The sequence below is a fragment of the Haliotis rufescens genome, unplaced genomic scaffold (genome assembly GCF_023055435.1).
Source record: "Haliotis rufescens isolate VD_foot unplaced genomic scaffold, xgHalRufe1.0.p SCAF_13, whole genome shotgun sequence".
NCBI lineage: Eukaryota > Metazoa > Mollusca > Gastropoda > Lepetellida > Haliotidae > Haliotis > Haliotis rufescens.
Genome location: NW_025963813.1, coordinates 30662077 through 30689738, shown reverse-complemented (window position 1 = coordinate 30689738; position 27662 = coordinate 30662077). Strand labels below are relative to the sequence as shown.

The 27662-nt window shown below is 45.3% G+C and overlaps 1 protein-coding gene across 1 annotated transcript; it reads right to left on the bottom strand.

The window, feature by feature from the left end:
* Nucleotides 1-1030: 1030 nt before the first annotated feature.
* LOC124117794 (cation-dependent mannose-6-phosphate receptor-like) lies at nt 1031-26955 on the bottom strand. The gene is made up of 6 exons (XM_046479806.2): nt 26676-26955; nt 19557-19720; nt 17144-17253; nt 5941-6080; nt 3236-3362; nt 1031-1186 (listed from the first exon to the last, which is right to left on the bottom strand). Exons 1-6 carry the CDS (start codon nt 26828-26830, stop codon nt 1067-1069), a joined length of 816 nt encoding a protein of 271 aa, XP_046335762.1. The 5' UTR covers nt 26831-26955; the 3' UTR covers nt 1031-1066.
* Nucleotides 26956-27662: the final 707 nt, after the last annotated feature.

Below are 27662 nucleotides of genomic sequence, written 5' to 3'. Positions count from 1 at the left end.
AAATGTATGCAATACAAGGACACAGAGGTGAATTAACACTTATATACACCAATGGTATAAATGCACATATAATATACTTTCACTCATCAATGAAAACAAAACAGTCACATGTCATGCTACCTCCTGGAATGTACACAAAACCTTCGTATCCTGTATCGCATTGTCGACAACATATTTTTGCCGCTTTTAAAGCACATCGTGTTTGATTGATGTGTCAAGCAACTCACATCATTTCAAGTGAGCCTAACTAAAATCAACCAAAAAAGAACACTTTCATTCAATACGACCAGTAATCAGATTCAATCACTTGGCTGACAATAGGTTATATTCTCTCATAAAAGTAAAACATGTTTTGAATGTGACAAAGTACATAGACAACTCATTTAGTTTTCTAATATTTGAATCACCTTGTTCACTATACATCTTACACTTACACACAGCCTTCCCACCCCCTGTATATCCCTACCCCCAGTCTATATCAGCTGTTTGTCTTCATCCCCAACATCTAACCCCCCACCGCACCGCACCCCTCAATGGTTGTCTACATCTTCATGGTCAGAAAGTATCATTATTTTCATAAGTAGGCAAATTGGTTCTGTAACAGAATTTCCATGTATGTTATTGTAATGTTGTCCTGGTGGAGTGATTCAGTGAGTCCAACAGTATGATGGCCGGGAACACCAGTCATGGCTTGACACATTGTATCCATGTCGGGAACAACCCTGGCCTTAGGTGCGACGAGCAAACGCTTGAACCACGAGGCCACCCCACTACTCTGGTACTGGTAGAAAAGTTATTAGTTCTTCCTTTATTCAACTACTCTGGTCTAGCACACTTAATTTCTAACCTGTAACCATCCAAAACACTCTGATTCATAGAAAAATATAAAAAAAACAACCCCAACCCACAAGACAAATAAGTCTATATAAGCTACACTGTTCCCTCCCCCATGTTGCCCCGCCCCCCAACGTAAGGTTCCTCTGACCACGCGATAAGGCAAATACGTTAGCTTCTCCAAACACCCCCCATCCCACCCATCCCCACCCCAACTCCCCGTCCGACCCCTCTACATGGGCAGCAGGTGGTCGTCTCTCTCCTCCATATCGTCCAACTGATCATCCCCAACCCCCTTGTACGTGCGTGGTCCACGATTTTCTCCAGTCCGGCACACAAAGTTGCAGCCATCCTACAACAAAGAATGAGAGTGTGAGTCGGGTTCATCTCTGCTGTCAGCTACATCATGGCACGTCAGCTTCCTGTGGTAAGAGAGTGAGTGAGTGAGTAAGGTTTTACACCGCTTTTAGCAATATTCCAGCAATATCACGGCGGGGGACACCAGAAATGGGCTTCACACATTGTACCCATGTCGGGAATCAAACCCGGGACTTCAGCGTGACGAGCGAACACTTTAACCACTATGCTACCCGACCACCCCTCACGTGGTAAGGTGAGGTGAGGTGAAATGGGTTTTAACGTCGCGTCCAAGATTATTGCACTTATATAGCGACGTGCATGCACGTGTGTGTGTGTGGCTGCTTGTACTAGTCCGGACTGATGCCGATTTATAGTGCTAGCCCACTGAGATACCATGCCGCAGTTTAACATGAATACCCCACTCAGACACAGTATACTGACTCCTTGTCCTTGTTTTAGCCCCTTAATGCCGAGCGCCAGACAGGGTAACAACAAGTACCATCTTGTAACGTCTTTTGGTATGACGCGGCTGGGGATCGAACCCCGGACCTTCCACTCGGGCGGACGCTCTACCATTAGACCACAGAGGCGGTCTCATGTGGTAAGGAAACCTGGACTGAGCCTATACTCCCGACAACCACTCCTAATCAAGGTGGTTTGTGAAGCCACGCCCATGACCAGTGGATCCTAATGGAGTCACACCAGTGCACAACCACCTCAACAAATGGACACTCGTACACGAAGACTGAGGGAATGTAATAGCATCAGCAAGGAATGAAGATCTCTTCTCTGGAATTCCTACATGGGGTACTGTGGACTTACTCATCGCGGGAACTCCTACTTGGCATATTAGCAATCTATTCTTCTCACAAATTCTCATATGGGGTACTCAGGTTTTATTCATCACAGAAATTCCCAAATGGGGCAGTGAGCATTTATTTATCCTGGTAATCCCTACTTGGCATTTTGGGTATCTTTTCTCTTCTGGTATTCTCACATGGGGTACAGGGGATATATTCATCACAGGAATTCCAACTTGAGGTAGAGGGGATATATTTGTTCCCAGGAATTCCCACATGGGGTACAGGGGATATATTCATCACAGGAATTCCAACTTGAGGTAGAGGGGATATATTTGTTCCCAGGAATTCCCACATGGGGTACAGGGGATATATTCATCACAGGAAATCGCACATGGGGTACAGGGGATATATTCATCACAGGAATTCCAACTTGAGGTAGAGGGGATATATTTGTTCCCAGGAATTCCCACATGGGGTACAGGGGATATATTCATCACAGGAAATCGCACATGGGGTACAGGGGATATATTCATCACAGGAATTCCCACTTGAGGTAGAGGGGATCTATCTGTTCCCAGGAATTCCCACATGGGGTAGAGGGGATTTACTGATTCGGGGAATTCCCACATGAAGTACTGGGGATATATTCATCACAGAAATTCCCACATGGGGTACTGGGGATATATTCATAACAGGAATACCCACTTAAGTAGAGGGGATCTATTTGTTTCCAGGAATTCCCACATGGGGTACAGGGGATATATTCATCACAGGAATTCCCACATGGGGTACAGGGGATATATTTGTTCCCAGGAATTCCCACATGGCATACTGGGGATATATTCATCACAGGAATTCCCACATGGGGTACAGGGGATTTATTGATACCAGGAATTCCCACACGGGATACAGGGGATTTATTCATCACAGGAATTCCGACATGGGATAGAGGGGATCTATTGTTTCCAGGAATTCTCACATGGGATACAGGGGATATATTTGTTCTGAAGAATTCCCACATGGGGTACAGGGGATATATTTGTTCCGAGGAATTCCCACATGGGGTACAGGGGATATATTTGTTCCGAGGAATTCCCACATGGGGTACAGGGGATATATTTGTTCCGAGGAATTCCCACATGGGGTACAGGGGATATATTCATCACAGGAATTCCCACATGGGGTACAGGGGATTCATTCTGTCTCACCATGCTCACATGTCCAACTGAGCTACTCACTGCTTGTAAGTTGCCAAAGTCCAGCCAGAAACCGTAATTTGGTACTTGTTCCATTCCCTTGGCGCCGAGAACAAACCGCTGATACAGGAAGCCGAAGAAGAGGTACACAGCTATCAAACTGAACATGCTGTAACAGGAACGTGTTTATTGTTTAATGCCTTACTCAGCTATAGGATGGCGACTGGTAAACAATCGAGCCTGAACCAGACAATCCAGTGATTGATATTATGAGCAAATGACCAATCAACCAAGTCACCAAGCCTGACCACCCAATCCATTAAGTTGCCTGTTACAACCAGCACAGGTTGCTAGGGGTCAATCATAACCTGGAATCCCCATGTGTCTGATAACACACTGGATTATCGAGGCTATCACAGCAGACACTTCATTGCAATCATCCCCCAATTAACCCCCAAACAGTCATAACTCTAACATAGCAAATGTGTGGTAAAAGGGGTCCAAGGCCAAAGTCAGTATTTATGGAAAATCGTGAAAAAGATTCCAATGCACAACTTACCCTTAGATTGCAGGGTAAGCGAGTGAGCATTTGAGATGGTTAAAAGCCACTTTGAACAGTGAGTGAGTGAGCTGGTTTTAACGCTGCTTTTAACATTATTCCAGTTATATCACGGCATGTCAGCTTAATGTGGGAGGAAAGCCCGAAGTGATGCAGGTCTAAGATGTTTACCACTTCAGTGAAACCCACGAGCACGGGTATGGTACTGACAAACCTAGAAACATAATTGGGGCGAACCGGGATTCGAACCCACAATCACAGGTTTCTGGCATGCCCAAGGGATGCAACACTGCACAGCAAATCGCAGTGCCTTAGACGACTGGGCCACCCGTGCCCCCTCACTTTGAACAGAGTATAATGGTAGGACAGTTTGGTATGGTACGAAAGCCAAAAGTGATCCTTATTTTAGACGGCTACCACTTTGGTAACTACAAGCACAGGTATGGTGCTGACAAACTCAAACATCATCAGGGCAAATTGGGATTCAAACTAATCATCATAGGATCTGGGCATGCATAAGAGCCACAACTCTGTACAGTGACTTCCTGTGCCTTCAACAACTTGGCCATTCTAAGGCAGGAAAGACAGAATAGGGAAGAAATATACATGATGATGAGTCACTTTACAATAGGGGTGTAACAATACAGCATTTTACAACCCCTGTATCCCAATACACACGATAGATGACATTACAAGTTGTATTGGTGTAAAAACATGTGAACAAGAGTCATCAGAAAGATGACATATCCCCCCGGCAGCTGTCTGTAAAGTAACCACTAGTAAATGTGCAATTCTGTATGTAATGAGTCAACAGTTTAATGTTCTTTAAGAAGCATACATTGTTTACCCACTGAATGGTTTTTCGAATTCTGGCCCGGAAACGAACCCGTTCCCCAATGGAGTCTAGGTCCAACTTCTTTCCATAAAAATTGTAAAAAATAAAAATTCGTAAAAAAATAAATATCAAAAGGCACCACTTCAGTATGTGCCTGATAGATTTGCCAAGTTTCGATCAAATACACTGAATGGTTTTCGAATTCTGCCCCGGAAACGAACCCCATCCCCAATTGAGTCTATGTCCAACTTCATTCCATAAAAATAGAAAAAAAGATAAAAATTAGAAAAATCCCCAAATATCAAAAGGCACCACTTCAGTATGTGCCTGATAGATTTGCCAAGTTTCGATCAAATACACTGAATGGTTTTCGAATTCTGCCCCGGAAAAGGAAATGATTACAGACGGACAGATGGACGGACAGACAGATTGGCTGATCGCTATATCCCCCTGCATTATATGCCGGGGAGATAATATAAACTGAAACTGTGCAATAACCAGCTCATATTGAATCTCTAGTATTTGCCGGTTGGCTATACATAGCATAACATTCACAGGGCCCTCTAGCTAATGTTTCTGCCTTACAAGTTCCCATCTTCCATCTCTGAAATTCAAAAACAAATGATTCAGGGTGTGTGATTCACCTCCAAAAAGAAAGAATATCAACTTATGACATGAAAGTACTGAATCGGGATACGAATCATATCGCACCTATAGTATCGGGATACGAATCGTATCATACCTATAGTATCAGGATACAAATTGTATCCCACCCATAGTATCAGGATACAATTCGTACTGCAGCAATAGTATCGGGATACGAATTGTCTCACACCCATTGTATCAGGATACAATTCGTACTGCACCCATAGTATTGGGATACGATTTGTACTGCACCCATAATATTGGGATAGGATTCATACTGCACCCATAGTAATGGGATATGAATTGTATCACCATATTATCCGGATACAAATCGTATCACACCTATACTATCGGGTTATAATTCGTCCTGCCCCCATAGTTTCAGGATACTATTCATATTGCAGCCATAGTATCAGGATATGAATCGTATCGAACCCATAGTATCGGGATACAAATGGTATCGCACTCAAAGTGCATCTATGGTATCGAGTGAGTGAGTGAGTGAGTATGGTTTTACGCCGCTTTTAGCAATATTCCAGCAATATCACGGCGGGGGACACCAGAAATGGGCTTCACACATTGTACCCATGTCGGGAATCGAACCCGGGTCTTCGGCTTGACGAGCGAACGCTTTAACCACTAGGCTACCCGACCGCCCCCCTATAGTATCGAGGTACATGGAACCCAATATACTGCTGTACAACTCACACTATGATGAAGATGGAGCCCAGGCTGAGGTTACTGGCTGGCTTATTTGGGCAGATATCCTGATGACTCAGCTCAAACAGATAGTAGCAGCCAGCAGACTTGTTTTTGTTTTCTTCCAATATGACCATCTGGGCTTGCAACTTGAAAAACAATAAACAACGCAGGTGTCAATCTCAAACAAAATATTTGGACATTCACAGGAAGCATGACTAATCCCTACTAGTCATGTGAGTATTGCCTATGCATTATTCCAGAAGATTTGGAATATTATATTACTGTTTCACATCAAACAAAATATCAGGGTGTTAGAGGTCTGAAATTGTACACCTATTCTGCCCTGGCTTCCATTGTGGGGACAAGCTTGGGGTACTGGAGACCTACTCTACTCACAGAAGATTCCATGGGGACAAGCTTGGGGTACTGGAGACCTACTCTACACCAGGAGATTCCATGGAGACAAGCTTGGGGTACTGGAGACCTACTCTACCCACAGAAGATTCCATGGAGACAAGCTTGGGGTACTGGAGACCTACTCTACCCACAGAAGATTCCATGGGGACAAGCTAGGGATACTGGAGACCTACTCTACCCACAGAAGATTCCATGGAGACAAGCTTGGGGTACTGGAGACCTACTCTACCCACAGAAGATTCCATGGGGACAAGCTTGGGGTACTGGAGACCTACTCTACCCACAGAAGATTCCATGGAGACAAGCTTGGGGTACTGGAGACCTTCTCTACCCACAGAAGATTCCATGGGGACAAGCTTGGGGTACTGGAGACCTCCTCTACCCACAGAAGATTCCATTGGGACTAGTTTGGGGTACTGGAGACCTACTCTACCCACAGAAGATTCCATGGGGACAAGCTTGGGGTACTGGAGACCTATTCTACCCACAGAAGATTTAATGGAGACAAGCTTGGGATACTGGAGACCTACTATAGCCCAGGAGATTCCATGGAGACAAGTTTGGGGTACTGGAGACCTACTCTACCCACAGAAGATTCCATGGGGACAAGCTTGGGGTACTGGAGACCTACTCTACCCACAGAAGATTCCATGGGGACAAGCTTGGGGTACTGGAGACCTACTCTACACCAGGAGATTCCATGGGGACAAGCTCAGGGTACTGGAGACCTACTCTACCCACAGGAGATTCCATGGGGACAAGCTTGGGGTACTGGAGACCTACTCTACCCACAGGAGTTCCATGGGGACAAGCTTAGGGTACTGGAGACCTACTCTACCCACAGAAGATTTAATGGAGACAAGCTTGGGGTACTGGAGACCTACTCTAGCCCCGGAGATTCCATTGAGACAAGCTTGGGGTACTGGAGACCTACTCTACCCACAGAAGATTTAATGGAGACAAGCTTGGGGTACTGGAGACCTACTCTACCCACAGAAGATTTAATGGAGACAAGCTTGGGGTACTGGAGACCTACGCTACCCACAGGAGATTCCATTGAGACAAGCTTGGGGTACTGGAGACCTACTCTACCCACAGAAGATTTAATGGAGACAAGCTTGGGGTACTGGAGACCTACTCTAGCCCAGGAGATTCCATGGAGACAAGCTTGGGGTACTGGAGACCTACTCTACCCACAGGAGATTCCATGGGGACAAGCTCGGGGTACTGGAGACCTACTCTACCCACAGAAGATTTAATGGAGACAAGCTTGGGGTACTGGAGACCTACTCTACCCACAGAAGATTCCATGGGGACAAGCTTGGGGTACTGGAGACCTACTCTACCCACAGAAGATTCCATGGGGACAAGCTTGGGGTACTGGAGACCTACTCTACACCAGGAGATTCCATGGGGACAAGCTCAGGGTACTGGAGACCTACTCTACCCACAGAAGATTCCATAGGGACAAGCTTGGGGTACTGGAGACCTACTCTACACCAGGAGATTCCATGGGGACAAGCTCATGGTACTGGAGACCTACTCTACCCACAGGAGATTCCATGGGGACAAGCTTGGGGTACTGGAGACCTACTCTACCCACAGAAGATTCCATGGGGACAAGCTTGAGGTACTGGAGACCTACTCTACCCACAGAAGATTCCATGGGGACAAGCTTGGGGTACTGGAGACCTACTCTACACCAGGAGATTCCATGGGGACAAGCTTGGGGTACTGGAGACCTACTCTACCAACAGAAGATTCCATGGGGACAAGCTTGAGGTACTGGAGACCTACTCTACCCACAGAAGATTCCATGGGGACAAGCTTGGGGTACTGGAGACCTACTCTACCCACAGAAGATTCCATGGGGACAAGCTTGGGGTACTGGAGACCTACTCTACCCACAGAAGATTCCATGGGGACAAGCTTGGGGTACTGGAGACCTACTCTACACCAGGAGATTCCATGGGGACAAGCTCAGGGTACTGGAGACTTACTCTACCCACAGAAGATTCCATAGGGACAAGCTTGGGGTACTGGAGACCTACTCTACACCAGGAGATTCCATGGGGACAAGCTCATGGTACTGGAGACCTACTCTACCCACAGGAGATTCCATGGGGACAAGCTTGGGGTACTGGAGACCTACTCTACCCACAGAAGATTCCATGGGGACAAGCTTGAGGTACTGGAGACCTACTCTACCCACAGAAGATTCCATGGGGACAAGCTTGGGGTACTGGAGACCTACTCTACACCAGGAGATTCCATGGGGACAAGCTTGGGGTACTGGAGACCTACTCTACCAACAGAAGATTCCATGGGGACAAGCTTGAGGTACTGGAGACCTACTCTACCCACAGAAGATTCCATGGGGACAAGCTTGGGGTACTGGAGACCTACTCTACACCAGGAGATTCCATAGAGACAAGCTCGGGGTACTGGAGACCTACTCTACACCAGGAGATTCCATGGGGACAAGCTTGGGGTACTGGAGACCTCCTCTACCCACAGAAGATTCCATGGGGACAAGCTTGGGGTACTGGAGACCTACTCTACACCAGGAGATTCCATGGGGACAAGCTTGGGGTACTGGAGACCTCCTCTACCCACAGGAGATTCCATGGAGACAAGCTAGGGGTACTGGAGACCTACTCTACCCACAGAAGATTCCATGGGGATAAGCTAGGGGTACTGGAGACCTACTCTAGCCCAGGAGATTCCATGGAGACAAGTTTGGGGTACTGGAGACCTACTCTACCCACAGAAGATTCCATGGGGACAAGCTAGGGGTACTGGAGACCTACTCTACTCACAGAAGATTCCATGGAGACAAGCTAGGGGTACTGGAGACCTACTCTACCCACAGAAGATTCCATTGGGACTAGTTTGGGGTACTGGAGACCTACTCTACCCACAGAAGATTCCATGGAGACAAGCATGGGGTACTGGAGACCTACTCTACACCAAGAGATTCCATGGAGACAAGCTTGGGGTACTGGAGACCTACTCTACCCACAGAAGATTCCATGGAGACTAGTTTGGGGTACTGGAGACCTACTCTACACCAGGAGATTCCATGGAGACAAGCTAGGGGTACTGGAGACCTACTCTACACCAGGAGATTCCATAGAGACAAGCTTGGGGTACTGGAGACCTACTCTACCCACAGAAGATTCCATGGAGACAAGCTAGGGGTACTTGAGACCTACTCTACACCAGGAGATTCCATGGAGACAAGCTTGGGGTACTGGAGACCTACTCTACCCACAGAAGATTCCATGGAGACAAGCTAGGGGTACTGGAGACCTACTCTACCCACAGAAGATTCCATGGAGACAAGCTAGGGGTACTGGAGACCTACTCTACCCACAGAAGATTCCATGGAGACAAGCTAGGGGTACTGGAGACCTACTCTACACCAGGAGATTCCATGGAGACAAGCTTGGGGTACTGGAGACCTACTCTACCCACAGAAGATTCCATTGGGACTAGTTTGGGGTACTGGAGACCTACTCTACACCAGGAGATTCCATGGAGACAAGCTAGGGGTACTGGAGACCTACTCTACACCAGGAGATTCCATGGAGACAAGCTTGGGGTACTGGAGACCTACTCTACACCAGGAGATTCCATGGAGACAAGCTTGGGGTACTGGAGACCTACTCTACCCACAGAAGATTCCATGGGGACAAGCTTGGGGTACTGGAGACCTCCTCTACCCACAGGAGATTCCATGGAGACAAGCTAGGGGTACTGGAGACCTACTCTACCCACAGAAGATTCCATGGAGACAAGCTAGGGGTACTGGAGACCTACTCTACCCACAGAAGATTCCATTGGGACTAGTTTGGGGTACTGGAGACCTACTCTACCCACAGAAGATTCCATGGAGACAAGCTTGGGGTACTAGAGACCTACTCTACCCACAGAAGATTCCATGGAGACAAGCATGGGGTACTGGAGACCTACTCTACACCAGGAGATTCCATGGAGACAAGCTTGGGGTACTGGAGACCTACTCTACCCACAGAAGATTCCATTGGGACTAGTTTGGGGTACTGGAGACCTACTCTACACCAGGAGATTCCATGGAGACAAGCTAGGGGTACTGGAGACCTACTCTACCCACAGAAGATTCCATGGGGACAAGCTAGGGGTACTGGAGACCTACTCTACCCACAGAAGATTCCATGGAGACAAGCTAGGGGTACTGGAGACCTACTCTACACCAGGAGATTCCATAGAGACAAGCTTGGGGTACTGGAGACCTACTCTACCCACAGAAGATTCCATGGAGACAAGCTAGGGGTACTGGAGACCTACTCTACACCAGGAGATTCCATGGAGAGAAGCTTGGGGTACTGGAGACCTACTCTACCCACAGAAGATTCCATGGAGACAAGCTAGGGGTACTGGAGACCTACTCTACCCACAGAAGATTCCATGGAGACAAGCTAGGGGTACTGGAGACCTACTCTACACCAGGAGATTCCATAGAGACAAGCTTGGGGTACTGGAGACCTACTCTACCCACAGAAGATTCCATGGAGACAAGCTAGGGGTACTGGAGACCTACTCTACACCAGGAGATTCCATGGAGAGAAGCTTGGGGTACTGGAGACCTACTCTACACCAGGAGATTCCATGGAGACAAGCTCGGGGTACTGGAGACCTACTCTACCCACAGAAGATTCCATGGAGACAAGCTAGGGGTACTGGAGGCCTACTCTACACCAGGAGATTCCATGGAGACAAGCTTGGGGTACTGGAGACCTACTCTACACCAGGAGATTCCATGGAGACAAGCTTGGGGTACTGGAGACCTACTCTACACCAGGAGATTCCATGGAGACAAGCTTGGGGTACTGGAGACCTACTCTACACCAGGAGATTCCATGGAGACAAGCTTGGGGTACTGGAGACCTACTCTACCCACAGAAGATTCCATGGGGACAAGCTTTGGGTACTGGAGACCTACTCTACACCAGGAGATTCCATAGAGACAAGCTTGGGGTACTGGAGACCTACTCTACCCACAGAAGATTCCATGGAGACAAGCTAGGGGTACTGGAGACCTACTCTACACCAGGAGATTCCATGGAGAGAAGCTTGGGGTACTGGAGACCTACTCTACCCACAGAAGATTCCATGGAGACAAGCTAGGGGTACTGGAGACCTACTCTACCCACAGAAGATTCCATGGAGACAAGCTAGGGGTACTGGAGACCTACTCTACACAAGGAGATTCCATAGAGACAAGCTTGGGGTACTGGAGACCTACTCTACCCACAGAAGATTCCATGGAGACAAGCTTGGGGTACTGGAGACCTACTCTACCCACAGAAGATTCCATGGAGACAAGCTAGGGGTACTGGAGACCTACTCTACACCAGGAGATTCCATGGAGACAAGCTTGGGGTACTGGAGACCTACTCTACACCAGGAGATTCCATGGAGACAAGCTTGGGGTACTGGAGACCTACTCTACACCAGGAGATTCCATGGAGACAAGCTTGGGGTACTGGAGACCTACTCTACCCACAGAAGATTCCATGGGGACAAGCTTTGGGTACTGGAGACCTACTCTACACCAGGAGATTCCATAGAGACAAGCTTGGGGTACTGGAGACCTACTCTACCCACAGAAGATTCCATGGAGACAAGCTAGGGGTACTGGAGACCTACTCTACACCAGGAGATTCCATGGAGAGAAGCTTGGGGTACTGGAGACCTACTCTACCCACAGAAGATTCCATGGAGACAAGCTAGGGGTACTGGAGACCTACTCTACCCACAGAAGATTCCATGGAGACAAGCTAGGGGTACTGGAGACCTACTCTACACCAGGAGATTCCATAGAGACAAGCTTGGGGTACTGGAGACCTACTCTACCCACAGAAGATTCCATGGAGACAAGCTTGGGGTACTGGAGACCTACTCTACCCACAGAAGATTCCATGGAGACAAGCTAGGGGTACTGGAGACCTACTCTACACCAGGAGATTCCATGGAGACAAGCTTGGGGTACTGGAGACCTACTCTACCCACAGAAGATTCCATTGGGACTAGTTTGGGGTACTGGAGACCTACTCTACACCAGGAGATTCCATGGAGACAAGCTTGGGGTACTGGAGACCTACTCTACACCAGGAGATTCCATGGAGACAAGCTTGGGGTACTGGAGACCTACTCTACACCAGGAGATTCCATGGAGACAAGCTTGGGGTACTGGAGACCTACTCTACCCACAGAAGATTCCATGGGGACAAGCTTGGGGTACTGGAGACCTCCTCTACCCACAGGAGATTCCATGGAGACAAGCTAGGGGTACTGGAGACCTACTCTACCCACAGAAGATTCCATGGAGACAAGCTAGGGGTACTGGAGACCTACTCTACCCACAGAAGATTCCATTGGGACTAGTTTGGGGTACTGGAGACCTACTCTACCCACAGAAGATTCCATGGAGACAAGCTTGGGGTACTAGAGACCTACTCTACCCACAGAAGATTCCATGGAGACAAGCATGGGGTACTGGAGACCTACTCTACACCAGGAGATTCCATGGAGACAAGCTTGGGGTACTGGAGACCTACTCTACACCAGGAGATTCCATAGAGACAAGCTTGGGGTACTGGAGACCTACTCTACCCACAGAAGATTCCATGGAGACAAGCTAGGGGTACTGGAGACCTACTCTACACCAGGAGATTCCATAGAGACAAGCTTGGGGTACTGGAGACCTACTCTACCCACAGAAGATTCCATGGAGACAAGCTTGGGGTACTGGAGACCTACTCTACACCAGGAGATTCCATGGAGAGAAGCTTGGGGTACTGGAGACCTACTCTACCCACAGAAGATTCCATGGAGACAAGCTAGGGGTACTGGAGACCTACTCTACCCACAGAAGATTCCATGGAGACAAGCTAGGGGTACTGGAGACCTACTCTACACCAGGAGATTCCATAGAGACAAGCTTGGGGTACTGGAGACCTACTCTACCCACAGAAGATTCCATGGAGACAAGCTTGGGGTACTGGAGACCTACTCTACACCAGGAGATTCCATGGAGACAAGCTTGGGGTACTGGAGACCTACTCTACACCAGGAGATTCCATGGAGACAAGCTCGGGGTACTGGAGACCTACTCTACCCACAGAAGATTCCATGGAGACAAGCTAGGGGTACTGGAGGCCTACTCTACACCAGGAGATTCCATGGAGACAAGCTTGGGGTACTGGAGACCTACTCTACCCACAGAAGATTCCATTGGGACTAGTTTGGGGTACTGGAGACCTACTCTACACCAGGAGATTCCATGGAGACAAGCTAGGGGTACTGGAGACCTACTCTACACCAGGAGATTCCATGGAGACAAGCTTGGGGTACTGGAGACCTACTCTACACCAGGAGATTCCATGGAGACAAGCTTGGGGTACTGGAGACCTACTCTACCCACAGAATATTCCATGGGGACAAGCTTGGGGTACTGGAGACCTACTCTACCCACAGAAGATTCCATAGAGACAAGCTAGGGGTACTGGAGACCTACTCTACACCAGGAGATTCCATGGAAACAAGCTTGGGGTACTGGAGACCTACTCTACACCAGGAGATTCCATGGAGACAAGCTTGAGGTACTGGAGACCTACTCTACCCACAGAAGATTCCATGGGGACAAGCTAGGGGTACTGGAGACCTACTCTACACCAGGAGATTCCATGGAGACAAGCTAGGGGTACTGGAGACCTACTCTACACCAGGAGATTCCATGGAGAGAAGCTTGGGGTACTGGAGACCTACTCTACCCACAGAAGATTCCATGGAGACAAGCTAGGGGTACTGGAGACCTACTCTACCCACAGAAGATTCCATGGAGACAAGCTAGGGGTACTGGAGACCTACTCTACACCAGGAGATTCCATAGAGACAAGCTTGGGGTACTGGAGACCTACTCTACCCACAGAAGATTCCATGGAGACAAGCTTGGGGTACTGGAGACCTACTCTACCCACAGAAGATTCCATGGAGACAAGCTAGGGGTACTGGAGACCTACTCTACACCAGGAGATTCCATGGAGACAAGCTTGGGGTACTGGAGACCTACTCTACCCACAGAAGATTCCATTGGGACTAGTTTGGGGTACTGGAGACCTACTCTACACCAGGAGATTCCATGGAGACAAGCTAGGGGTACTGGAGACCTACTCTACACCAGGAGATTCCATGGAGACAAGCTTGGGGTACTGGAGACCTACTCTACACCAGGAGATTCCATGGAGACAAGCTTGGGGTACTGGAGACCTACTCTACCCACAGAAGATTCCATGGGGACAAGCTTGGGGTACTGGAGACCTCCTCTACCCACAGGAGATTCCATGGAGACAAGCTAGGGGTACTGGAGACCTACTCTACCCACAGAAGATTCCATGGAGACAAGCTAGGGGTACTGGAGACCTACTCTACCCACAGAAGATTCCATTGGGACTAGTTTGGGGTACTGGAGACCTACTCTACCCACAGAAGATTCCATGGAGACAAGCTTGGGGTACTAGAGACCTACTCTACCCACAGAAGATTCCATGGAGACAAGCATGGGGTACTGGAGACCTACTCTACACCAGGAGATTCCATGGAGACAAGCTTGGGGTACTGGAGACCTACTCTACCCACAGAAGATTCCATTGGGACTAGTTTGGGGTACTGGAGACCTACTCTACACCAGGAGATTCCATGGAGACAAGCTAGGGGTACTGGAGACCTACTCTACCCACAGAAGATTCCATGGGGACAAGCTAGGGGTACTGGAGACCTACTCTACCCACAGAAGATTCCATGGAGACAAGCTAGGGGTACTGGAGACCTACTCTACACCAGGAGATTCCATAGAGACAAGCTTGGGGTACTGGAGACCTACTCTACCCACAGAAGATTCCATGGAGACAAGCTTGGGGTACTGGAGACCTACTCTACACCAGGAGATTCCATGGAGAGAAGCTTGGGGTACTGGAGACCTACTCTACCCACAGAAGATTCCATGGAGACAAGCTAGGGGTACTGGAGACCTACTCTACCCACAGAAGATTCCATGGAGACAAGCTAGGGGTACTGGAGACCTACTCTACACCAGGAGATTCCATAGAGACAAGCTTGGGGTACTGGAGACCTACTCTACCCACAGAAGATTCCATGGAGACAAGCTTGGGGTACTGGAGACCTACTCTACACCAGGAGATTCCATGGAGACAAGCTTGGGGTACTGGAGACCTACTCTACACCAGGAGATTCCATGGAGACAAGCTCGGGGTACTGGAGACCTACTCTACCCACAGAAGATTCCATGGAGACAAGCTAGGGGTACTGGAGGCCTACTCTACACCAGGAGATTCCATGGAGACAAGCTTGGGGTACTGGAGACCTACTCTACCCACAGAAGATTCCATTGGGACTAGTTTGGGGTACTGGAGACCTACTCTACACCAGGAGATTCCATGGAGACAAGCTAGGGGTACTGGAGACCTACTCTACACCAGGAGATTCCATGGAGACAAGCTTGGGGTACTGGAGACCTACTCTACACCAGGAGATTCCATGGAGACAAGCTTGGGGTACTGGAGACCTACTCTACCCACAGAAGATTCCATGGGGACAAGCTTGGGGTACTGGAGACCTACTCTACCCACAGAAGATTCCATAGAGACAAGCTAGGGGTACTGGAGACCTACTCTACACCAGGAGATTCCATGGAAACAAGCTTGGGGTACTGGAGACCTACTCTACACCAGGAGATTCCATGGAGACAAGCTTGAGGTACTGGAGACCTACTCTACCCACAGAAGATTCCATGGGGACAAGCTAGGGGTACTGGAGACCTACTCTACACCAGGAGATTCCATGGAGACAAGCTAGGGGTACTGGAGACCTACTCTAGCCCAGGAGATTCCATGGGGACAAGCTTGAGGTACTGGAGACCTACTCTACACCAGGAGATTCCATGGAGACAAGCTTGGGGTACTGGAGACCTACTCTACCCACAGAAGATTCCATAGAGACAAGCTTGGGGTACTGGAGACCTACTCTACACCAGGAGATTCCATGGAGACAAGCTTTGGGTACTGGAGATCTACTCTACCCACAGGAGATTCCATGGGGACAAGCTTGGGGTACTGGAGACCTACTCTACACCAGAAGATTCCATGGGGACAAGCTTGGGGTACTGGAGACCTACTCTACACCAGAAGATTCCATGGGGACAAGCTTGGGGTACTGGAGACCTACTCTACCCACAGAAGATTCCATGGGGACAAGCTTGGGGTACCGGAGACCTACTCTACACCAGTAGATTCCATGGGGACAAGCTTGGGGTACTGGAGACCTACTCTACCCACAGAAGATTCCGTGGGGACAAGCTCGGGGTACTGGAGACCTACTCTACCCACAGAAGATTCCATGGGGACAAGCTCGGGAAGTTATTGTTACTCTCAATATTCAATAGTGTTTGTTTGTTTGTTTGTTGTTTAACTCCGCACTCAGCAATATTCCAACTATATGACGCCGGTTTGTAAATAATCGAGTCGGGACCAGACAATCCAGTGATCCATGCATCAACCAAGTCAGCGAGCCTGACCACCTGATCCCGTTAGTCGCCTCTTACGACCAGCAAAGTTGCCTTTTACAGCAAACATGGGTTGCTGAAGTCCTATTCTACCCCGGATCTTCACGGGTACAATAGTATCTGTGAATTGACAAGCTGTTACAACAGTATATTCCAAACTGGCCTTACATCTGAAATGGACTCATCACAGGTGAGCATGATGACTGCGCGGCGCCCTTCCCCACTGCAGTGGCGGTTGTAGGTTTTTCCTCCCAGGTACTCCAAGTACAACCAATCAGCTGACAGAACATGCAATGTGTCCATTTAATATTCAACTTCATCAATTTCATTTTTTTATCATTTACACAAAATGTTCCCAAGAACGGAACATGCAATGTTGTTGATTAAGAAATACATATTTGTCCATTTAATATTCATCTTCTTTAACATGTTTAATTTCATTTTTTTTATCATTTACACAAAATGTTCCCAAGAACAGAACATGCAATGTTGTTGATTAAGAAATAAGAATTTGTCCATTTTATGGTTCGTCTTCACCAATTTCATTTCTTCTTTTGGTTCCAGTGTTTGATGTGTGCACAAGCATCTTTACAGTTAGGTCACATCAAGAGATTTTGACTAACACAGCCAGTTGTTATTCCAGAGATATGTCAGAGTGAGTGATGAAGTTTGGTTAACGCCACTTTGAGGTGAGGTGAAATGGGGTATAACCGAAAACGTAGTGTTCAAGATTATTGCACTTATATAGCGATGTGCATGCACGTCTTTGAGTATGTGTGTGCGTGTGTGCGTGTGTGTGTGTGTGCATGTGAGTGAGTGAGTGAGTGAGTATGGTTTTACGCCGCTTTTAGCAATATTCCAGCAATATCACGGCGGGGGACACCAGAAATGGGCTTCACACATTGTACCCATGTCGGGAATCGAACCCGGGTCTTCGGCGTGACGAGCGAACGCTTTAACCCCTAGGCTACCCGACCGCCCCTGTGTGTGCATGTGTGTCTGTGTGCATGTGTGTCTGTGGTTCCTTGTTCTAGCCTAGATTAATGCCGATTTTATATTGCTAGCCCACTGAGATACCATGCCACAGTTTAACATGAATACCCCACTCAGACACAGTATACTGACTCAAAGGGACCAGTCCTTGTTCAGCCCCTTAATGCCGAGCGCCAGACAGGGTAACAACAAGTACCATCTTTTAATGTCTGGCATGACGTGGCCGGGGATCAAACCACGGACCTTCCAATCTCCGGGCAGACGCTCTACCACTAGACGACAGAGGCGGTCAACGCCACTTGAAACAGAGTTTCAGTCAATATCACAGTGTGTCAGCTTGATGTTTGTCACTCTGGGGAAACCCACAAGAATGGGTATAGTTCTGACAAACCTAGAAACATAATCAGGGCAATCAGATTCGAACCATGATTCTGGCACGCCTAGGAGACACAACTCCTCACAGCCAATTGGGTACCTTAGTCAACTGGGCCACCGGGGCCCCTTTCCAAGTCCTATGTAAGAGTGAATGAGTGAGTTTGGTTTTGCACTGCTTTTAGCAATATTCCAGCAAATTCACAGCAGAGGGAGTCATATGTTAGGAACATTCCCTGGCAGGACTTGATTCAACTTGCACTAGGTGCTTGTTGACAAGTAACCCTAGTTGCACAAGTCGAAACAAGTTTGCACCCAGGCAAACTAATTTGGCAACAGTACTTAAAGTTGAACAAACACATTCATTGATGCAAATTCTGTCTAAACATTGCATATACTGTATTCGACGTAATAAGCGCCCAGGGCGCTCTCAAAATTGAAAATAGGGGGCTCTTATTAGAATATTATTTTGGTGAAAAAAAAGAGAGTTGAAAGATAAATTTCGTGGTTTATGCTGACAGCCTAAATGTTTATGTACGACAGATATATTTTTCCTGAATTTAATTGCCCATAATCAAGGGTGCATATAACACAAGAGTGCGTATTATACAGGATAAATAAGTCGTGTGTACATTGATTAATCGGAAGGGGTGCTTATTGGGATTTTTCACCAGCCAATATCTTAGCAAATGTCGCCGTGGATGCTTATTAGAGTGGGGCGCTTATTACGTCGTATATGGTAATAATTCCATTGTTGCTACATCATGAACATCCATTAAAAAACATTATAGCTAAAATGGATAGAATTATCATTAAACCACCCTCATGTTATCAGAAATCAGCGGGCCACTGTAACTTGATAATGCCCTCATATTGCTTGACGATGGGCCATTATCAAATCCGTTGTTAGGTGATGTCATAGGATAGGGGTAGGTGACGTCATATTGTCAATTCTTTTTGTTTGATAACAAATTCCATCCATTTTAGCCATAATAACAGTAACGCTATTTTTCAGGGCATTATCATTTGCAGAAGCCCCCAGTCTTTTCAAATGACCTCCTTCATCGGGCAGTTAATGGAAGACCTCGGGCTACTGCAAATGATAATGCCCTGAAAAATAGCTTTACCCTTATAGTATTTTCATGTTTTGCAGTATATCTTGTTTTCAATGATTATTGTTAAGCCCAATTGTTGGGGACCTGTTCAATCAACTTACTTCCAGATATAATGTCTGCATTGTTGTAGAGTCCCAGCACAACAGGATCATTGTCAGGATGCTTCTTCTCAACCTGCACTGCACCTGCTTTATCCACCCCGCCCGCGGGAGCACAGATGGCAACAGTATACGTATACTCTCCCTTGGGATCAGTTACTTTGTAGCTGGAAACACAGGAGTGAGTGAGTTAGTGAGTGAGTTGGGTTTAATGCTGCTTTTTACAGTATTACGGTTATATCGCGGCATGTCAGCTTAATGTGGGAGGCAAGCCCAAAGTGATGCAGGTCTCAGACGTTTACCACTTCAGTGAAACCCACAAACACGGGCATGGTGCTGAAGAACCTAGAAACCTAATCGGGGCGAACCAGGATTTGAACCCACAACCATAGGTTTCTGGCACGCCCAAGGGACGCAACTCTGCATAGCAAATTGAGGCGCGTTAGACGACTGGGCCACCCGTGCCTCCTGGAAACACACGAAGTAAAGTAGGAACATACTCATCAAAACATTGTTTCCTTTTAAATACTGTATTCACCTTATTAAACGCTCTGCTCGCATAATCGCCCTCTGAACAACTAATAGACAAATCTGTAGGCAATCTATATAAGTAACCCTTCTAACTTCTAAGACTGAAAGATTACATGACCGTCAGTATTTCTTGTGTATAGTACATATTTTTACAGTAAACAGCAGCACAGAATGGGTATATATTTACCTAGTAACCTAGTAACAATGTTTAATTAACGTTTGAACTAAGTTTTTCATTGTCGCTTGATTTCTGCATATGCTTTAAATAAGCGTCCTCCTTTGTCAATGCGCCCAGGGTGCTTATTACGGCGAAAAGGGGCGGTCGGGTAGCCTAGTGGGGTACCCTAGTTCGATCATCACGCCGAAGACCCGGGTTCGATTCCCGACATGGGTACATTGTGTGAAGCCCATTCCTGGTGTCCCCCACCGTGATATTGCTGGAATATTGCTAAAAGCAGCGTAAAACTATACCCACTCACTTATTACGGCGACTATGGTAGTATAAATTAGAGTACAAGATCAGATCTAAACTACGGTTATAACGAATAGAAGGGACTACTAATATAGTTTGTGATAAACGTAGTTCGTTATTAGCGTATAAACAGCATTTATACAACAAACGGTCGGGACGAAAAATATGTTCGTTATATCGGTCCGTTTGTTATAAACGTGTTCGTTATAACCGTAGTTTACTGTATTAAATTCCCCACGCATTAACACAACTCAGACTAGGGGCATCAGTGATTGGAAAGCTTAGTAACAATAGATAAACCTTTCCTATCTAGACCCGTCATTAATCAACTTATTTATCGATACACTGACATCCCTGGTTTGGATGAGATAGTCTTTATTTTGGTTTGAGCATGGAATGCTGTACCAGAATCAATCAGTTTAACAAGCCATTAACCAGGGATGTGTGCAGCTTTTCCCGAAAAAAGAGGAAAAGTCTAGGGGGGTCTGGGGGCATGCCCTCCCAGAAATTTTTAAAACATTTGATTGCATTTTAAGCAATTTTGTGCAGTTTGGACAACATTCACACCAAGAAATGTAATAAGTCAATGGCAAAAGTCAATAAGTCAAATAAACAAGATGCCAGATTTCGAAGTTAAATCAGTACTTTTAAAAAATCGGGCATAGCTTTCCCGCACCTGGCTACCCGCCAGGTCTGGGAGCAATACTGCCATAAACTTCAACCCCCATCCCCCAGACACAAGGACAACTGTCACAAGCGTGCAATGTCTGACCCTTTCCCCATGTTGAAGCATATTGAAAAAAACTTACCTTGTACTTACCTTTTGATGGAAAAAACAAAACTCCATTGCAAACATAAGACATTAATACAACATATATCCCCATGACGGGGTTTTGGACGCTGAAGAAACATTCATAGTTTTTTCGCTTATCACATGAACAACTGTAAAACATCTCATTCACTTACAGGCTAAAAGACAACTTATCTTAAAAACAAGCCATCAGCTGACTCTGAGTATTTACAATTTCTGTGTGATGCCACACCCCACGTCATAGTGCAAGTATTCGTGACAGAAAACGTATGATGTCCGAAAACATATGCTGGTGAAAGCCATGATCGAAAACAGGACAATCCGCGCCAAATGTCCGGTTTTCGATCATATTTTTCGGAGTGTTTTTTTTAATTTTTTAATTAAATTTTTACGCGGATGATGATTTTTTTCCGAGGACTACAGTTTTAAAAAACGCGATTTTCCGCGTTTCCGCGGAGATTTCACATCCCTGATTAACAATGAACATGCTCAAGCCATTATTACAAAGTAGACCAAATAGTATCTAACCTTCTCATTCTTGTCTGCAATCCTGTGTGTTAATAGTGTTAACGATGTGATATGAAAGTCTTCATGTATGGGCTTTCAGAGCTCCAGATAAGCTTTTGGTGCTGTGGGTATTTTACCCATGCATGTTAAAATCATTGGGTATCAGTAATTCTATCTGCGTATTCAAATTTCTGTTACCCACTAGTTTTTACACATGTGGGTATTTAAGTTAAATATTTTAAAACACTATTCATCTAGTCCCTGCAAACTGGTGTCGTGTGGGTTTGAGAGCTTTATAGGACTCAAAAATACCACGATACTTCCACACGAAAGTGTGATGGCAAATGATCATGATGTGACTGTCATCGTGGAGTTTGGCAAGGTTGACGGAATGCCCGTTTATAATTTTCAAAATAAGTTGCTGATTTGCTAATCGAATACGCAGGGTTACTTCACAATATTTTGATGATACGCACAAATTTTATTTTTGTAGCGTATCTGTAATGTTCGTTGCGTATTTGATATGCTTGGATTATATTTTACTGCGTATTTCTGCATTTCTGATGCGTATTTCACGCAGATACGCAGCTTATCTGGATCTCTGGGCTTTGGATGAGAATGTGAGTTAGTGATATCAGAGCTACAGATAAGCAGTGTATTTGCGTAAAATACTCCCCCAAAATATTCAAACCCAATTACTTTCAATTAACTTCAATACAGAAACGCGTGCATTAAAGGAAAAACTCCAATGTATATAAATAGCTGGCGTAAATACCCAATGAAGATTTTTCAGCATGCGCACAAAGGAGCTAATTACCAAAACACAATTACGAGATAATTTACTTTCCGAGTCGAGCCTATATATCTAGAACAGGTACATACATCTAAAACATAATTTCATTTTGTTCAATCTTAAAATGTTCACTCATTAGGGGAAAACCCAACAGAGTGATGAATAAATGAGTGAAAAAATATTGGTTACCCATTAAAAAATGTAATAACCCAATTAAAATAGAAACTCTAATGTAAAAACTCAATTGCTCAAAAAGTTATCTGGAGCTTTGTTATATGCACAAATCATCCCAATAAAGTCACAAGTCCAAAGCCCAAGTCTAGTTAATTTCTGTTTGGTCTAGTAACCTCAGCTTATAACCATCTAAACAGTAATACGGGGGCACGGGTGGCCCAGTCGTCTAAGGCGCCGCGATTCGCTGTGCAGAGTTGCGTCCCTTGGGCACGCCAGAAACCAATGATTGTGGGTTCGAATCCCGGTTCGCCCCGATTATGTTTCTAGGTTTGTCAGCACCATACCCGTGCTCGTGGGTTTCACCGAAGTGGTAACTGTCTGAGACCTGCATCGCTTCGGGCTTTCCTCCCACATTAAGCTGACACGCCGCGATATAACTGTAATACTGTTAAAAGCGGCGTTAAACCCAACTCACTCACTCACTCACTAAACAGTAATACCGGTACCAAAATCTATTGAAAACGATGCTAAGAACTTACAGACTCAAAACAGACTACTATAGTACTCACGGAAATGAAAAAACCTTGTTTTTCTCAATTTAAAAATCGACACAAAGTGTTACGTAGGTGTAAATACGAAATAACAAAACAACTCGAAAAGTACTAGTCTGGATTTGCTAGTTTGATCTCAGTGAACAATACAAAATGTACTTTACAGGAAGTAATTTGTCGGCACTTTCAACATTCAAAAATAAAAAGTCCAACTTGACATAGCAGAAACAGACTATAGGCATTATGCACCTGTTCTCACCTGTTGTCAAGGTATCATAGGTCACCTTGATCTACTTACACCTGGTTATGCCCTGTTTCACAATAGTCTGTTTTATTCACATTACGTGTAAAAAGGCATAAAAACATTTGATACGCTGTATTTGTGCCACGGCCCAATTAGTACTAATTTAGTTGTTTGAATATTTACATATTTTGTATATTAACTGCTTTTATTTAAGATCTGAGGTCGAAAAAACAGGGTTTTTTCATTTCCGTGAGTACTTTAATATTGATTAGAATTCATGATCAATTATGCATCACAAAAAACTGATCTTTATTCATTGCACATTAAAATGCTTTCTAAACACATGAAATTTGGGTTACCGTATTCGACATAATAAGCGCCCAGGGCAATCTCAAAATTAGAAATAGGGGGCTCTTATTAGAATATTATTTTGGTGAAAAACAACAGAGTTGAAAGATCTTACATTTCGTGGTTTATGCTGACAGCCTGAAATGTTTATATACGACAGATATATTTTTCCATAATTTAATTTCCCATAATTAAGGATGCATCTAACATACGTATTATACAAGAATAAATATGTCTTGTGTACATTGATCAATCAGAAGGGGTGCTGATTGGGATTGTTCACTAGCCAATATATTAGCAAATATCGCCATGGGCGCTTATTACGTCGAATACGGTATTACCGGTACATGTAATTTATAAACCTACTGCCACTTTTGCCCTAGTATTGCAGGTATCTTGCTATCTCACAGTAACCTTGTAAGACGTACTTCTTTCATGTGAGACCTACTCAGAGGTTTAACATTTGAATTGTGGTCTTTGCATCGCCCGCTGTTATAAAATTTGTTTCATACCCAATTTAATTAAAATCAGATCGTAGTTCTCGCTACCGCTAAACAAAAATCTGAGGACATCCCATTAGGGGTCACGTCAGAACGACCTTTCATCCGACCAATCAGAACGTAGCTTACCAGACCATGAAAGTGACAGTTATTTGATAGCGCCTGTGGTTTCGCGGTATAGCATTGGCTCATTAGATTAACAGAGCACCTTTAGAATACAGTACCACAACTCTGCCGTAGGTCATATGTCTCAAAGACAAGCCACCAGTTTTAATGAGAATCCGTCGGATGCCAACTCGCAACCTTCGGATTGTTAGCCCGACAGCTAACCAACTGAGCTATGTCCACACTGTGATACTAAGTGCAAATTTACCTAGTCATGGCTATGACGTTACAAAACTGTTTGAAAAGGGTCGAATAGGTGACGGACACTTACGAAGGTTACGGGTAGGCATGGTGTCTCGTGACTTTAGTCTACGGACACTTACGAATGATCCCGATGCCATTTGGCACACTCTTCCCATTCCGTAATCTACAAGATACCGGGTGGTGAGGAATGTGCCGACATGGCGCGAACTGAAAACGGCTTCAGGCGTCAGACATCAAACTCGCGAGTACGCATGAATGACATGTTATTTCATAATTTGTCGGGTGATTTTTGTGACAGAAAAGTGTGGTAGGGAACACTGTAAGGATGATGTGGATAATAGTAAGGAAAGAGGGAGGCATGAGCATGGTTAGTGACGACACAACGGTAAATTCGCTTTTGAATCAGTTCTGAAAAAAAGTAGCGGGTGAAAGTGGCTTGTGTGAATGTTCCATGACAGTTTCCAGTAGCCAAAATATTCGACACAAAATCATTTCATCCTTTTTACTCGACGTTTTTGTGTGGAGAATATTAGGAGTTGCTATAGAATCTATAATAGCCACTAAACAGGTACCTAACCCCAATGATCGTAAAGGGGTGATTGATCGTAAAGGGGATCCAAGGGCTAAGGATAGAGTTCGGGGTAACCTACCCTAACACTGGAGACATTTGGATGTGTTCAGCGCCAATATAATATCCCTAATAAACTGCATTCTTGTGCATAATAATGAAAATTAATGAACCAGAAAAAATAATAAATGTATATTAGTTCCCATTTATAACAATGTTAGCGACCTGAATTACGAGAAAAACTAAAAAATTAATAATATTTAAAAAATAAAAGTACTTTCATAAATTAGCGCTTGCTCTAAAATGTGCTGCCGCAGGCTATATTTAGTAAACACATATTCAAAACTCTCAACACCACTGGGCATATGCAATAACATTGCTTGTAGAGATGATAGATCACTGGGAGGAGCTTATGCACAATCAATGACCCCAGACGTCACAGGGCATTGTTTCGCCAGCGTGACTGGCAACAAAAAACTACAAATTATGTCATAGGGTATTGTCATGTGTTTGAAAAGTTTGTGGTACTGTATTCTAAAGGTAGGCCAGATTATATCATTATCTCCGCTTCAAGCTGGCAAAGTGAGTTTGATCCTCCCTGCAGTGCTAACTGAAATCCGAAAAAAAGTGTGGCTGGTAAAGTGCACTATTCCCTAATGTTAAAGGATAAAGCGGGGCACAGCTTACTATATTGCAAACTGCCTCAGGCTGCCCACTCGCTCTTGCTTCACAGATCTTGCAATCTCTTCGATCCTTAAGGTTAGTGAGTGAGTGAGTATTGTTTTACAACACTTTTAGTAATATTCCAGCAATATCACGGCAGGGGACACCAGAAATGGGCTTCACATATTGTACCCATTTTGGGAATCGAACCCAGGTCTTCGGTGTGACGAGCGAACGCTTTAACCACTAGGCTACTCGACCGTCCCCTTAAGGTTAGTAATGTTAGGGTTAAGGTAGGTTACCCCCAACTCTGTCCTTAACCCTTGTATCCCTTTCCGATCAAGCACCTCTTTACGTTCATTAGGGTTAAGTACCTCTTCTCGATCAAACACCCTTTCACGATCCTAAGGTTTGGGCACCACTCCCCCAAAGATGCACAACCCTGAGAGTCAGACTCCCAACAAGGACAGACATTTGAAGCCAAGATAGCAAACGGTATCAGCGAATGGGGTCAGTATTGTTAGCAGCCCAGTAAACTGCGACATTTCCCAGTTAAAAATAAACAACATTCACATTAATTCAAAAAGGCACCTTTTTCCAATGAATGGTTTTAGTTTGGGATAATCCTTCTTAGATCCAGCGTAGTGTGGAAACGAACATCCTGCGGCTGCAATGTCTCCTCCAATGGGTTCCAGAAATGACAATATGTGCACAATTGAAATTACTAATATAATCACACTTTTCATTGTAGTAGCGAATATGGCAAATATGTTAACAATATATAACAGGAAATACCAATACTATTTCTCCGATCACTTTCCACCACGACAAACCAGGAAGTCCATGTGATGTTAACAACAGCACCGGGCACGCTCTGTTTCTTTATGTTGATTGGCCCACAGTTCTTACTGGTTCATGGTTATTGATGCGCTGCGTCCAATTTCAGAGCAGGAACTCGTCTTTTTGTTTTTCGTTAGTGAGTATATGTTTATATTCAGAACACACGCTGAAAATCATGAAATAAACCACTTTAGTCAATTCCCGAGAGAGAAAAGTTCATTATATTCGTACTATGTATTTACCCTCTGTCCTATTCCACACAATAAATGCCTGCCCCCGAGTAAACATTTGAAGGCATCTTCAGTGTTATTACTAATAATACTTAAGGTGACATTGTGGACACTGTAACTGATTTATGTTTGTGTTAACATCGCACTCGCAAATAGCCCAGCTTTATGACGGCGGCATGTAAACTAATGTTTCATATATATACCGTATTCGACGTAATAAGCACCCAGGGCGCTCTCAAAATTATAAATAGGGGCTCTTATTAGAATATAATTTTGGTGAAACAGTCGAAAGATCGTAAATTTTATGGTTTCTGCTGACAGTCTGAAATGATACAAAAGAAAAGTCTGTGCGTATTAAACACGACAGATATATTTTTCCAGAATTTAATTGCCCGTAATTAAGGGTATAAGGTATTATAACACATGAGTGCGTATCATACACGAATAAAAGTACACGAAGTGTGTACATTGATCAGTCGGAAGGGTGCTATTTGGGATTGTTCACCAG

What these genes read in the sequence shown, in the direction of transcription:
- LOC124117794 (XM_046479806.2), bottom strand. Translation starts at nt 26,830, where the DNA reads ATGAAAAGTGTGATTATATTAGTAATTTCAATTGTGCACATATTGTCA. An exon ending in GTGATGAGTCCATTTCAGAT is followed by an intron (nt 6,081 to 17,143) that starts GTAAGGCCAGTT and finishes TTGTTTTTCAAG; the next exon opens with TTGCAAGCCCAGATGGTCAT. An exon ending in ACTTTGGCAACTTACAAGCA is followed by an intron (nt 1,187 to 3,235) that starts GTGAGTAGCTCA and finishes TCTTTGTTGTAG; the next exon opens with GATGGCTGCAACTTTGTGTG.